We start from the raw sequence: 16,097 nt of genomic DNA on the forward strand, positions 1-16,097 counted from the left end.
GTGACTGGGCTTTCACAACAAGCCAGTAGTTTCCTATTTAGAAAAGACTTTTGGCTGGGTGTGGTGGCTCATGCCTGTAATCCTAGCACTTTGGGAGGCTGAGGTGGGAGGACTGACTGAGGTCTGGTGTTCGAGACCAGCCCCAGCAACATAGCAAGACCCCATCTCTACAAATAAGCTGGGCATAGTGGTGCACACCTGCGGTCCCAGCTACTCAGGAGGCTGAGGCGTGAGGATCGCTTGAGCCCGAGTTCAAAGCTGCAGTGAGCTGTGATCATGCCACTGCACTCTAGCCTGGGTAGCAGAGCAAGACCCTGTCCCAAAAAAAAAAAAAAAAAAAGACATTCGACAATATTATATTCATATTTTGCACAGAATTCTGTGACCCATTAAGGCCAAGCAGACATAATTCTAATTGTCACAAGGAAGACTGCAACTAAATGAGTGAGATAAACCCTCAGGTGTCAAATCTATTCTGTAAAAATCAATATAACCTTCTCTTTCCCTATTACTGTTTCAGAACGAGAGAGAAAATAGCCAATTTGACAATTTTTTCTGCCTACACCTTCCCCTCCCCTCTCCTACCATTCAGAACTCAATGGACATAGTGTTTTGGATAATCATGTAGGGAAGTGGTTCTCAAAGTGTGGTCCACAGACTCCTGGGGATACCTGAAACTATTTCAGGAGTCTGTGAGTTAAAAACCGTTTTCATGGTAATAACAGGGCATCATTTGCCTTTCTCACCATGCTGACATTTGCACTGATGGTGTAAAAGCAATGGAGAGTAAAAATGCTAGTGCTTTAGAATAAAGGTAGTCTACTAAAACTAGTGCACCAAAGTATACTAGTTCTTAGATTCTTCACTGCCATGCACTTGAAATTTTTAAAAATGCCAAATCCTCTTAATATCCTTGATGAAGCAGTAAAATTCATAAATTTTATTAAACCTCAAAATCTCAAGTATATATATTTTTAATATTCAATGTCATGACATAGGAAGTACATAATATAGTTATCCCCCAGTATCCATCAGAGATTGGTTTCAGGACTCCATAAGGATTCCAAAATCCACAGATGCTTAAGTCCCTTTTATAAAATGATGCAGTATTTGCATATGGCCTATGCACACCCTCCCATATATTTTATATTATCTCTAGATTACTTATAATACCTAATACAACATAAATGCTATGTAAATAGTTGTTATATTGTATTGCTTAAGGAAAAATGACAAGAAAAAGTCTGTACATGTTCCATACAGACATAACCATCCATTTTTGTCACCCTGAATATTTTTCTTTCTTCCCTCCTCCCTGCCCTGCCTAAAGAGATGAGGTCTTGCCATGTTGCCCAGGCTGGTCTCAAACTCCTGGACTCAAGTGATCCTTCCGTCCTGGCCTCACAAAGTGTTGGGATTATAAGTATGAGACACTGCACCTGGCCTTCTGAATATTTTTGATCTGTGGTTGGTTGAATCCATGGATGTGGAACCCACGAATATGGAGGACAGGCTGTACTTATTACACATCTGTAGAATATTCAAAAGTATAAATGTTGTTTCAAGGAAAAGCACTTGTGTGATTAAGTTTGGAGTTATACTAGACACTTTTTTCATGGAATACCATTTTTACTTAAAAAAATGACAAACTATAATTGTTTGGACTTGGCTATTTGGTCATTTTTCTTTTTCCAAAAAGGAATAAAGGGAACTTGTCATTTCAAGGAAAATAATTGACAACATTTGTTGCCAATGATAAAGTTCATTTGAAATATCTACGTGACTTGATGAACCAGTATTTTCCAAATGACCAATGCATGCTATAACTAAATCATTCATGAGTAAAAGTGCCATCTAAAGTGCAATGGATTTTAATGTAACAGAGTACGCAAGATCACTGATATAGTTTCAGACTCTACACTGCAATTAAACTTTAATAAACTACACTTTGGCAAGTTTTGATGTAGTATTAAAGAAGAATATCCACAATTATCTGAAGTCTAAAATACTCCTCCCTTTTCCAACTGCATATTTATGGGAAGCCGGATTTCCTTCACATACTTCAACTCAAACATTTCACTACAAACTCAATACAGAATTAAGTAGGGAAAAACCTACTGACTTCAACTAAAGAAATCTGCAAAAATGTTACACAATGCCACTCTTCTCACTAAATGTATTTTGTCTGGAAAATAGTTATTTTTAATACAGTTTTATGTTAACATATAATGGGCTTGTCATTTAAAAAATAAATTACTGTCCCATCTCTACCTAAAAAAATAAATTAATGAATATTTTAAACATTCTCAGTTTTAATTTCTAATATGGTAAATATCAATAAATACAATCGAGGTAAACAAAACCTCTTCAAGGTCCTCATTAATTTTTAAGCATATAAAGGAGTTCAGAGACTGGAATAACAGATCAAAGAACAGAGGAACTTGTAACACTCAACATTCATCTCCTTTTGCCCTATGGACTAAAATTGTATTTTATGTAGTAAGATTAAAGATTAAAGAGAAATTACTACAAAGCGTGCTTGTGGAAATGGTGTTGTTATTACAGTATATCATTAATATTCTCCCATACAGTAATTTGTGCCTCCCCCCTGAACAGGCTAAAAGATACCTTCCTAGTTTGGAACTGATTTTCTGTTCCAGTTGTCTTTTCTTGGTTTTTCTCTCAAGAAGCTCCTTCTTCTTTTGTCTAAGTTCATTGTCTTTGTGCTCCAGATGTTTGCTTGTTTCACGTAAGGCAATCAACCTTGAATCCACTGCTTGCAATTTTCTACTAATTTCCTATAAAATATTTAAAAATTGTTAACATATTTAAAAACCTGTTCCAGTGAAAGTATTAGAAATCCAGTTAATATTTTCTAATATTCGGATCAAATTAACCAACCTTTAGCTGTTCTTCTAAGTGTCTTCTTTGCTCTAGGTCCACAGTGACAGTGAGAAACTGGGCTACTTTTAGAGATGTGTTACTAGAAATAATTTTGTTTGAATAAAAAGAAGTTTTCACCACATACTTTTCTTCTGCTGTATAAATTTGTTTTAATCGGGTTTCTTGTATTACCTATAATGTAAAACAACAATTAGTGCACATCTAATATAAATTATATGTTTTAAAGTACTAAATAATTAGAAATACAGACCAACTGAATTTTGGAGGATCAAAATACAGTAGATATACCTTTTTTTTTTTGAGACAGGGTCTCGTTCTGTCACCCAGGCTGGAATGCAGTGGCACGATCTCAGCTTACTCCAGCCTCAACCTCCCAGGCTCAAGTGATCCTCCCACCTCAGTCTCCTGAGTAGCTGGGACTAGAGGCATGTGCCACCACGCCCGGTTAATTAAAAAAAATTTTTTGTAGAAATGGAGTTTTTCCATGCTTCCTATGGGGGCTGGTCTTGAATTCCTGCCTCTGAGATTCTACCGCCTCGGTCTTCCAAAGTGCCGGGATTACAGGTGTGAGCCACTGAGTGTAGCAATTTTTTTTTAACCTATCCAACAAAACTTCAAACAAGGTGGCCCATACAACTAGCAAAGTCAGCTATACTTCTACGCCACTATACGACTCTCCCAAGTAGTTTTGGAGCTTTGTTACATCTAAAGAAGAGATACCAGGAGAGAAGGGTGCTCAGTACATTGAACTATGTTATCTTGGGTAAGTCATTTACTCTCCCCTCCTCTCAGTTATACTGTTCGAAGATACATAATCTTATGTTTAGTTCCTGTGTATTTGAGAATAATCATCAAATGAAACATTTTTCATAGATTTCAAAGGCTTTTCTTATTTTAAAAGTTTTTTTAGAACTTTTCTCTCAAGAATTTATACATGGATTTCATAAACTAAAATATATTATAAATACCATAAGCATACCATTATTTGATCTATTTCTGTATATTTATAGAGTAGGCTGCTGCAATGCAGAGCATTTTTAGAGGTTGTTTCCAATCTCTAAAAACTTTTAGATACTATTGCAATACCACTGTGGCTTGTTTCCTTCCAGAAGTTTATAGTCTAAGTGAAGAGGTAAGACATATTTAAGCACACTAGGTCAACAGGCGTAAATCCTAAATCCCGACTAATCTGAAATAAAGGGATAGACTGGATGACTTTAGCCTATTGAAGTCTCCTAAAAATGAGTTTTAAACTGGATTTGAACTGACAGAGTTAGTGAAGGAAGGGCACTTCCCATAAAAGTGACATCTCAAGCTAAATAAGTCAGCAGACAATTTAACCAAAGGGAGAATCTTAGAAATTAATGACAGAACAATTCCGTAAATAGGGTATACTGTTAGAGAACGTAAAATGTTAAGAGTTAATAATAAAGGAAAACATAAAGAATATATTTTTATTCTGAGGAAGAGATACAGCCATTATTGCCATTATCTAGCCATTATTGTCTCAAACAGAAGGACTGCGGATATAAAGGTAGTAAATTTCCTCAATAAAGGTTTTCATCTTCTGAAAGATAGCTAAGATAATCTTTACTAGGTGCTTGAAACACTTTCTAACTTGGTTTTCTTGTACATACACATGTCTGAAAAGTATATCATCATAAATTATATACAACATAGAACTGAGGCATTGGGACAATAAGGTATTTGATTTGTTTGAGAATTTAAAAAATACAGTATATAACACCAAAGTGATTAAGATTAATGAAAACACCTGAAAAAGAAATGGGAAGAAAATAATTTCACTTTTAATATAAATAATATGAATTCCAAAGCTATTTCTCTAGTACAAACAGCAGTGTCAAAGCTCCCTAGGTGACTTAAAATGTTAAAAGTAAAAGTACACGAAAATAACTCAAGTTGAAGCAATGTTCAAAAAGAAAAATAAATTTCCAAAAAAAGTAACTGCTCCTTTCTGCCCCAAAGTGAAGTTTAAAAGTCCTTATCAACCTTTTTATTGTCTCTCTGCGTTAGTAAAAACGTCCTACTAATCTTACTTTCAGAGAGAGCCCCACCTACCTTTAAAACTTTGACAAAAATTGGTTTGGTCTATGCATATGGTCTTGTCCTCTTTTCTTTTCTTTCTTTTTTTTTTTTTTTGTTTTTTTTGAGACAGAGTCTCGCTCTGTCGGCCAGGCTGGAGTGCAGTGGCCGGATCTCAGCTCACTGCAAGCTCTGCCTCCTGGGTTTACGCCATTTTCCTGCCTCAGCCTCCCGAGTAGCTGGGACTACAGGCGTCCACCACCTCGCCCGGCTAGTTTTTTGTATTTTTAGTAGAGACAGGGTTTCACCGTATTAGCCAGGATGGTCTCGATCTCCTGACCTCGTGATCCGCCCGTCTCAGCCTCCCAAAGTGCTGGGATTACAGGCTTGAGCCACCGTGCCCGGCCTGTCCTCTTTTCTAAACCTCAGTGAATTAAGAAAAAAAAGTAGTATACCCACACAGAGACTTCTACTTTTGGTTTTCACAAATGATTACCATAATATGATACAATTCTAACCAAAGGAAGGTAACTTACTGTAAGTGACTTGTTTTTGCAAAATGAGTTGGTAATGAGCTCTCATTTTTCTATCTTCTGTTAATGAATTACAGACACCCCCCAAATGAATCATCTTAGGAATATTTATATACTGGTTGTTAGAAATTTAAAACATATTTTTAAATAAATTCAATATTATAAGTAGTAGTCAGGTCTATAATTGGTTATTAGATGCTTATAAGCAGTATTAATACAGCAACTTGGTATTAATATTGGAAAAACCTGTTCCAGGAGAGATTTCCTTTCTGTTTCTGCCTGTGATAAAAGTGCATATGGTTTGGAGTCACGGAGATTGCTTTAAAGAATAAAATTCCAAACAGTACTAGCAGAATACAGAAACTAGGAGTTTCTGTGGCTGTATGTACTAGTCAAACAAATCCTATGAGTGGTCATTCATACGTGAGATAATCTTAATTACAAGTTTTAAGAAAAGGAAGGTTGACCAAAAACAGTTTTATACCCCAGCCTGCCATTCTAAAGTATAATTTGTCTTAAAAATAATCTCACATATAATAATTTAAAGGACTAAACTACTAATACAATGCTTTAACCTAGGTTTACCAAGCCACGCAGAATCAGGTTAGTGTACCAGGTATCTCTTTTCAGGTTTTAACTTTACTGAATTATCCTAAATGTATTAACTATTTATTCTAGTTAACTCCTCATCACTCCTCTCATAATGTATTAGTTAACAGTCAATGTTTTATGTCATATGGAAAATAATACAAAGATAATTTCTGCATGGTTAAAAACAACAGACTTACTTAAATTCTGACACATTTTGCTTGCCTTTAGCTAAGAAGTTTTAACAAAACTACATTTTTGGTACATGATTCAGTACATGATTCACTACTTCCTTACCCGTTCAATTCTTTCTCTGGTCTTTTCAGTTCCTACAGGAACTTCGTGAATATGATACTGACAGCAAAGGTAACTCATTACAGGATCAGGTGCATCAAATAATTCTCTCAAATAAGAGAAAAATCCGTATTGCCTGAAGGAAAAGTATTGATTAGATTTTTCTTCTTAAAATATCGTTAAAAAAACTGAGAGTTGATAAACCACCAAAAAACAATAAGTAAAACACACATTATTTCAACAGTGACACAGGAAAAGTCTTTTTTCTTTTTTTTATATTTTAAAATCACTTATGACTTATTCGCTTACCAGAAAAACTTAAGCTTTTTATGATTACAAACTACTCTTTTTAAATTTCTTCCACTATGTTTAGAATGCTTATTTATATTCCAAGTTAAGATATTTACTTATAATTATTTTATAATTAAAAATTTTTACATTTAGTCCTTTTGGAAATTATTTCTGCATTATGAAGTGATAATTTATCATTTCATTTTTCCCAATAACTAACCAACTACTTTAGCATCTTTTATTAAATAGTTTAGTATTGTTCTGCAAATTTGAAACATCATATCGCATCACACTCGCTGTGTGCTAACTATATCATGGTCTTATGCCTAAATTTTTCCTTATATTTGACTTAAGATATCTTAAAAGGAAATAATACAGCTGGTAATAGCTTATTTATGTAACAATAAATGTTGAATAATTCAATATTTAAATAAATCTTAATATTTTCAAGACTTACTTAAGTTCATTTAAAGATCTTGAAGGTGCTTTGTCTGCATACGAACTCTTGGGAGCAATAACAGCATTTACTCTTAATTTTTTGTTGTCACGAACCTGAATATAGGGAAAAGAAAATGTTATTTTAATTACCATATATTCTCTACTGAAACGATTTATAGTTACCATATTCCTACTGACATTTATAGGATGGATAAGAAACTCAAACATGGCATATTAGATGTTAGCATAAATTTTTTTACTGTGATAATACTATAGTTATGTGTTTTATAAAAAGAGTCCACTTCTTTTAGAGATACATACCAAAATATTTACAGGTGAAACAGAATGTCTGGGACTTACTTCAAAATAATATAGAAGGGAGATAGTTATGCTTACATTATTGGCAGATTATCTTGTATTGGACTAACTTTTCTACAAACAATGATTGTAAACTCTGGCCAAAATCTTAAAAACAATTATTTTGAGGCACTGGAGATGGACAAAAGAAAGAAGTTGGAAAGGAGTTGACATCTGAAAGAATAGCACTAGGTGAGATTTGTGTTTATGTGGCTTGTGGCTTGGGGGCATTCCCCAATCTGGAGCATCAGGAGTGGGGAAAGAATTCCGGTAGAAAGCTGCAGTCTTTCTGGCTGGAGGGATCATAGGATGGAAGGATGGAGTTTGGGGTGACTAGAACGACTGTAAACTGAGAGGGTAAATTCTTGGAAGAAGGGAGCTGCAAAGTGAGAAGCCTCAAAATCTGCCTATAAACGTCCATCGATTTTAAATCTTTGGCTGCCCCATGAACTATGAGTGCAAAAATTCCAGGGGATTGGAGGAAAGCAACAAGTGGAAGGCTAAAATTAAAACAACAACAACAACAACAACAACAACAACAACAACCACCATCTCCACTGACCAGAGATTTCAGTTGCTGTCCACTGCTTGACAGACAGAGTTTGGAGTTTAAATCCAGCTAAGTTAACTTCCTTCTAGTCTCTATGGAAGAAGACAATTGAATCCAGTCTCTACAGTGTTATTACCTATGATTCCAGAATATAATAAAAAATTACTGGCCGGGCACGGTAGCTCACACCTGTAACCCCAGCACTTTGGCAGACCGAGGCGGGCGGATCAACTGAGGTCAGGAGTTCAAGATCAGCCTGACCAACACGGTGAAACCCCGTCTCTACTGAAAATATAAAAAAATTAGCTGGGTGTGGTATGGGGCACCTGTAATCTCAGCAACTTGGGAGGGTGAGGCAGGAGAATTGCTTGAACCCAGGAGGCGGCGGTTGCAGTGAGCCGAGATCATGCCATTGCACTCCAGCCTGGGCAACAAGAGCGAAACTCTGTCTCAAAACAAAAACAAAAACAAAAACAAAAAACCCAACTACTAAGCATAAGAATAAAATGCCACCATAGTCAAGAGAAAAAGCAACTAAGAGGAACTGATTCCACAAAGACCTAGATGTTAGAACTAGCAAAGAAGTTTAACGTAGCTATTTTATATATATATATATATATATTTTTATATATATATATATACACGTTCAAGAAAACTATGGTTTATTATCATCAACAGGTGGAGAATCTCAGCAGACAGAATAAAGAGAATTAAATGAAAATTCTAGAACTAAAATATGCAGTAGCTGAAATGAAAAATTCACTGATGGGTTTACTGATGAAAGATCCTAAAACATTAAAAAGATAATATCATGAAAAACTAATATCATGAATAACTTAGATGAATTGGAAAAAAATCCTTAAAAACACAATTTGCCAAATTTAAAGCAAGATAAAAAAAAAAAGCTGAAATAGCCTTTACATGTATTAGAGAAACTCAATTTGCTATAAAAATTCTAATGAAGAAAAAGTCTATACTAAGATGTTTTCACTGATAAATTTGATAAAACAGTTAAGGAAGCAATAATACCAAGACTCTGCAGAAAACAGAAGGATGAAACACTTCCCAAGTCATTTTATGATACCAACATAACTCTTATGCCAAATTCTTGACAAAAACATTACAAAAAAGTCTATAAACCAATATCCCTCAGGAATACAAAAGCAAAAATCCTTTGTAAAATACTGGTAAACAGAATCCAGCAATGTATGAACAGTATACATGACCAAGTGGAGTTTATGCCAGGAATGCCAGACTAATGTAACAGTCAAAAATCAACCAATCTAATTTATCATATTAACAAAATAAAATGTAAAAGCCATATGATCATCTTAGCAGACGCAGGAAACCATCTGACAAAACTTGACATCCATTTATGATAAAAATTCTCAGTAAAACAGGTAGACAAGGGAACTTTCTCAATCTAACAAAGAGCATTTGTGGAAAATCTACAGCAAACCTCATACCTAATGATGAAATATTAAGTGCTTTCCTCCTAAGTCTGGAAACACGTAAGGGTGTCCAATCTTGTCATTTGATATAGTTTGGCTCTGTGTTCCCATCCAAATCTCATTCCAAAGTACAATCCCACATGCTGAGGGAGGGCCATGGTGGGAGGTGATTGGATCATGGAGGCGGTTTCCCCCACGCTGTTCTCTGTGATAGTGAGTTCTCACACAATCTGATGGTTTAAAAGTCTGTTGCAGTTCCCTGCCCACACTCTCTCCTGCTGCCATGTAAGATGTGCCTTACTTCTTCGCTTTCTGCCATGATTGTAAGCTTCCTGAGGCCTCGTTAACCATGCAGAACTGTGAGTCAATTAAACCTCTTTTGTTTATAAATTACCCAGTCTCAGGCAGTTTTTTTTTTTTTTTTTTTTAAGATAGTGTCTTCACTCTGTCAACCAGGCTGGACTGCAGTAGCACAATCTCAGCTCGCTGCAACCTCTGCCTCCCAGGTTCAAGTGATTCTCCTGTCTCAGCCTCTTGCACAGCTGGGATTACAGGTGTCCGCCACCATGCCCGGCTAATAAAGGCAGTTCTTTGTAGCAGTGTGAAAATGGACTAATACATCATTTCTCCTCAACATTGTCCTGGAGGTATGAGTAAATGTCATAATGTACAATAAAGAAATAAAAGATTGGGAAAAAAAAGTAAAATGACCTATGTGCAAAAGACAGGACTTTCTACACAGAAAGTCCTATGGACTCTACAAAGCAACCATAGGCATACCTCATTTTATTGTGCTTTGCTTTACGACCTTCAAAGATATTGCGTTAAAAAACATTTTTTTTTTTTTTTTTTGGCTGGTCCAATGGTAGTGGGTTATCAGAAGTTATTAACACAGTGTCATTAAAGTTGGTATACAACCCCCCACTGCTAAATTTGACTGGTTTAAAAACAATTTTTTTTTAAACACATTCAAGGTTTGCAGCAACCCTATGTCAAAAAAAGTCTATAGTGCTATTTTTCCAATAGGATGTGCTCATCTTGTTGTGTCTCTGTGTCATATTCTGGTAATTCTCCCAACTTTTTTATTATTGTTGTATGTGTTATATAGTGATCTATGATCTTTGATACTGCCATTGTAACTGGAATGCCACATACCACACCTAGGTAAGACAGTGAACTTAATCGATAAATGCTGTGTATGTTCTGATTGTTCCAATGACCATCTGTTCTCCAGTCCCTCTCCCTCTCCTTGGGTCTCCCTATTCCCTGACACACAACATTTCCCTGACTGAAATCAGACCAATTAATAACCCTACAATGGCCTCTAAGTGTTCAAGGGAAGAGTCACATGTCTCTCACTTTAAATCAAAAGCTAAAAATAAAGCTTACTGAGGAAGGCATGACAAAAGCTGAGCTAGGCTGAAAGCTAGCCAAGATGTGAATGCAAAGGAAGAGTTCTTGAAGGAAATTAGAAGTGCTACTCCAGTGTACACACAAAAAAGAAAGCAAAATTGCCTTATTGCAGATCTGAAGAAAATTTTAGTGGTCTGAATAGATGATCAAAGCAGTCACAACATCCCTTTAAGCCAAATCCTAATCCAGAGCAAGCCTGAACTCTTTTCAATTATTTGATGGCTGAAAGAGGTGAGAGAAGAAAAGCTTGAAGCTAGCAGAGGCTGGTTCATGACATTTAAGGGAAGAAGCCATTTCCATAACGTAAAAGTGTAAGCTGAAACAGCAAATGCTGATGTAGAAGCTGCAGCAAGTTATCCAGAAGATCTAGCTAAGATCACTGATGAAGGCGGCTACACTAAATGACAGATTTTCAATGTAGAACCAACAGCCTTCTATTGGAAGGGAATGCCATCTAGGACTTTTATAACTAGAGAAAAGAAATCAATGACTGGATTCAAAACTTCAAAGGAAAGCTGACTCTTGCTATGGATGAATACATCTACTGACTTTTAAGTTGAAGCCAATGCTTATTTAACCATTCTAAAAAATCCTAGGGCCCATTAGAATTATGCTAAATCTACTCTCCCTGTGCTCTATAAGTTGAACAACAAAGCCTGGATGACAGCACATCTATTTACAGCATGGTTTACTGAGTAAATAAGGAAAAAAAGACGCCTGTCCAAATATTACTGATCACTGACAATGTACCTAGTCACCCAAGAGGTCTGATGGAGATGCACATGTAGATTAATGTTGTTTTCATGTCTGCTAACACAACATCCAATCTGCAGCCCATGGATCAAGGAGTAATTATGACTTTCAAGTCTTATTAAGAAACACATTTCACAAGGCTACTTATGGCTGCCACAGATAATGACTCCTCTGATGGATCTGGGCAAAGTAAACAAAAAGCCTCCTAAAAAAGATTGATCAGCAGGGTGCGGTGGCTCACACCTGTAATCCCAGCACTTTGGGAGGCTGAGGTGGGCAGATCACCTAAAGTCAGGAGTTTGAGACCAGCCTGACCAACATGACAAAACCCCATCTCTACTAAAAAATGCAAAAATCAGCTGGGCATGGTGGCACATACCTGTAATCCCAGCTACTCGGGAAGCTGAGGCAGAATTGCTTGTACCCAGGAGGTGGAGGTGCAGGTGTAGTGAGCCAAGATTGTGCCACTGCACTCCAGCCTGGGCAACAGAGCAAGACCCTGTCTCCAAAAAAAAAAAAAAAAAAAAAAAAATAATCATTCTAGATGCCATTAAGAACATGTTTGATTCATGGGAGGAGGTCTCAAGATATCAATATTAACAGAAGTTTGAAAGAAACTGATTCCAGCCTTCAGGGATGACTCTGAGAGGTTCAAGACTTCTTTGGAAGAAGTAACAGCAGATGTGGTGGAAATAGCAAGAGAATTAGAATTAGAAGTGGAGCCCAAAGATGTAACTGAATTGCTGCAATCTCAGGATAAAACTTGAATGGAGAAGGAGTAGCTTCTTATGGATGAGCAAAGAAAATGGTTTTTTGAGATGGAAAGTACTTCTGGTGAAGATGCTGGGAACACTGTTGAAATTACAACAAATGATTTAGAATATGTCATAAATTTAGGTGATAAAGTACAGGCAGGGTTTGAAAGGATCAACTCCAATTTTGAAAGAAATTCTAGGCTGGGCGCGGTGGCTCATGCCTATAATTCCAGCACTTTGGGAGGTCATTCCACTCTAGTCTGCGTGACAGAGGAAGACCCTGTCTCAAAAAAAAAAAAAAAAAAAAAAAAGGAAAAAGAAATTCTGCTATAGGTAAAATTGCTATCGCATGCTACAGAGAGATCTTTTGTGAAAGGAAGAGTTGATCAATGTGGTAAAAAACTTTATTGTTACCTTATTTAAGAAAATGCCACTGCCACTCTAACCTTCAGCAACCACCACCTTAATCAGTCAGCAGCTATCAATATGGAAGCAAAATCCTCCACTACCAACAAGATTAAACTCACTGAAGGCTCAGACGATTGTTAATATTTTTTAGCAAGAAAGTGTTTTTAAAGTATGTACATTTTATAGACATAATGCTATTCACACTTAATAGACATAAATAGTATAAACGTAACTTTTATATATACTGGGAAGCCAAAAAGTTTGTTATGACTTGCTTTACAGCAATATTTGCTTTATAAATCTGTTATATCTCTTGTATGTCTGTACTAGAATTTAATGTAAATTCAATAGTGTCACAGGATATAAGGTCAATGTTTAAAAAAACGATATGTCTACGTACTAGCAATGTACAATTAGAAAATGCATTTTAGAAACCCATTTATGATAGTGTTAAAAAATGTATTTTAAAATTAGACAGTGAAATACACATTTAACAAGAGATGTGTAAAACCTATACAATGAAAAAGAAAAAATGTTGAGAGACATTAATAGAGGCATAGTGGGATGCAGGAATTTCATGGTAGCAGAGATTAGCAATTCTTGAACTATTTTCAGAGGATTCTAGGCTTGAACAAATTACTAAATATATTGATGGTAAGGGGAGCTATGTTTTTCACTAATACAGAAGAGAATTACAAATATGCAAAGGAGAAAGACTAGACAGTACTCCAAAGTTGGACTGCAACTGTAAGCAGTAGTGTGAATTCATGGTGCTATATGGTATCTATATGGTATCTAGTCTCTAGATAAATATGGAAATAAATATAGACATAAGGGTTTGCATGTTAGGACTTAGAAGCAATGAGATACCAGCAGCAATGAAAACACCTAGTATCCAGAGCTCGGTGTCTAAAAGAAAATAGGATTTTTGGTTAAAGGACTGATTATAAGGCCCAAAAGGATACACTCAAGATGCGCCTGTAACATCTTACTATGGCAAAAAGAAAGAAATGCTCAAAATACAATGGCAACATATCAAAATGACACAGGAGTCAACCTGAAAATGGTCTCACTGGCCAAATATGGAGCAATTTGAGCATTAAAATAGTAATGAATTGGCTGGGCGTGGTGGTTCACATCTGTAATTCCAGCACTTTGGGAGGCCGAGGCAGGTGGATACTTGAGGTCAGGAGTTCAAGACCAGCCTGGACAACATGGCGAAACCCCGTCTCCACTAAAAATATAAAGAATTAGCTGGGCATGGTGGTGGATACCTGTAATCCCAGCTACTCGAGATGCTGAGGCAGGATAATTGCTTGAACCTGGGAAGCAGAAGTTGGAGTGAACAAAGAGCATGCCATTGCACTCCAGCCTGGGCAACAAGAGCAAAACTCCGTCTCAAAAAAAAAAAAAAAGTAATGAATTAAAATACGTAAAACAATTCTATGAATCTATACTGATACAACAAACAAATAAATGGAAGAGAAGAAAAAGTTCTTTCTTATAGGTAGAATGCTAACTAATAAACACAGAAGGAATGACAGAGCTAGAATCACTAATGGCTCTTAAACCTACTAGGTAGGATTTCATGAGGAACAGAATATCTGCAATCTCAAAGTATCTCCACACAAACAATTACAAAGGGAAAAAATAGTGCACACCACCCCACCTGGTTAATTTTTGTATTTGTAACAGAGATGGGATTTCAACACATTGGCCAGGCTGGTCTCGAATTCCTGACCTCAAGTGATCTGTCTGCCTTGGCCTCCTGAAGTGCTGGGATTAGAGGCATAAGCCAACATGCCAGGCCTATTATTTGTTTTTAACTTTGTAATGATGTATTTCCTTTTAGAAGATTTTGTTTGAGTAACAAAAAGTGAGGTGACTGAAAGAAAAACAAGAAATAAAACTATAGGTAGTACTCAGATTTGGCAAAAATTACGTTGCACATAATAGTATGTAGAAATGGCAAAAATCGTGAAGATGATTTGTAATTTACTGAAGGATGAGAAATGGTACTCTAGTATATACAATCACAGAAGTTCATATAGAATAAATTTCACAATTTAAAATACACACACAAATTATAGGAGAAAGTTCTGATTCTATATGATAAGCAGCTATGGAAAACTGTTACAATACAAGAAAAAAGAATCCAGGTCAAATGATCAGGAATCTATATTGTATCATCAACATATGGTTTAAATCCTTAGTGCAGAGGCAGAATGAGTTTTTGACACAAGGAGAAGTAACAGGCTAAGCGGGCCATTTGCAAAATAGAGATCATTTAATTACACCTGACCGCATGCACTTTACAATGTATCACGTCTTAAAAGACATGCAACCCAAGCAACTTGACTTCTCCACTGAGCTCTTTCATCAGATTGATAAATCACTGGTTAGGCTTAAACACCTCTAACATACACAAATTTTTAACTTTTTGGAGTCTATTTTATAATTTTATACAGCCAACCTTTTTATTCAGTCACCTTTACGTTCACATACCTTGCCACTCCCAAACCAGAAGCAGGGTAATATGATAAAAGCCAAAGCAAGTCAAGACTCTTTCTAAGCACTTGTGTACCAGAGAAACACAGGACCACTTGAGCTGATTCAGAATCCTCTCCTCACTTAGACCAATTAACAAAATTGTTTAAACAAGATATACAAAAAAAATCTAAACTTAACTTTTCTTTATAAACCTTTTAAAGAAACAGAAGACATGCAAAAGGAGTAGGAAGTCTTACAGACAATACAACATATAGCTAACCATATATATATATAAGAATGTCATATATAGCTAACAATATATTATACTACATGTTATGTGGATTATATAACATTATAACAATGATACGAGTTAATAACTACTGCTATAAGTACCTTTACATTTATTAACTGACTTAATCCTCACAACCATCTCTTGAAGTAGATAATGTTACCCTTCATTTTATAGACAAGAAAACTGAGGCATAAAACATTTAGGCAATTTGCCCAATCCCAGAATTAGAAGCAATCCCAGAATTCAAATCCTGGTAGCCCAGCTACGAAGTATACATTCTTAACTACTAAGCCTTACTGTCTTTCAGTGGCTTAGATTTTTGGTCAGTGGCCTTTCTCTAGACAGATACAGGGTTCTCATTCTTTTTAAAGAAGTTTTATTTATATTAATAAGCAACATTGTACTGATTTTCCTTTCAAAGTAAAACTAAGTTCATTACATTTTCAAAAAAAGGATATCCAAGACCAAAGGTCCATTGTTTTGTTTTCTTAAAACATGATAGAATTACTCTTCACATTAATTTCAAATGATAATTTC

The 16,097-nt window shown here is 35.8% G+C and overlaps 1 protein-coding gene across 7 annotated transcripts in view; it reads right to left on the reverse strand.

Moving 5' to 3' along the window:
• Positions 1–16,097, reverse strand: part of SMC5 (structural maintenance of chromosomes 5) — a 120,939-nt gene that overhangs the window by 49,083 nt on the left and 55,759 nt on the right. For all 7 annotated transcript variants that reach the window (XR_012094762.1, XR_012094761.1, XR_012094760.1 and 4 more), the window contains exons 12-15: positions 7,111–7,205; positions 6,366–6,498; positions 2,902–3,075; positions 2,629–2,798 (exon numbers count right to left, since the gene is read on the reverse strand). Coding sequence is in view for 3 of the 7 variants with exons in the window: in XM_007969457.3 (XP_007967648.1) it covers positions 2,629–2,798; positions 2,902–3,075; positions 6,366–6,498; positions 7,111–7,205 (572 nt within the window). In the remaining 4 variants the exon portion in view is untranslated. The remainder of the gene's footprint in view (positions 1–2,628; positions 2,799–2,901; positions 3,076–6,365; positions 6,499–7,110; positions 7,206–16,097) is intronic.

Source organism: Chlorocebus sabaeus, chromosome 12 (genome assembly GCF_047675955.1).
Source record: "Chlorocebus sabaeus isolate Y175 chromosome 12, mChlSab1.0.hap1, whole genome shotgun sequence".
In the NCBI taxonomy this organism is placed as follows: Eukaryota; Metazoa; Chordata; class Mammalia; order Primates; family Cercopithecidae; genus Chlorocebus; species Chlorocebus sabaeus.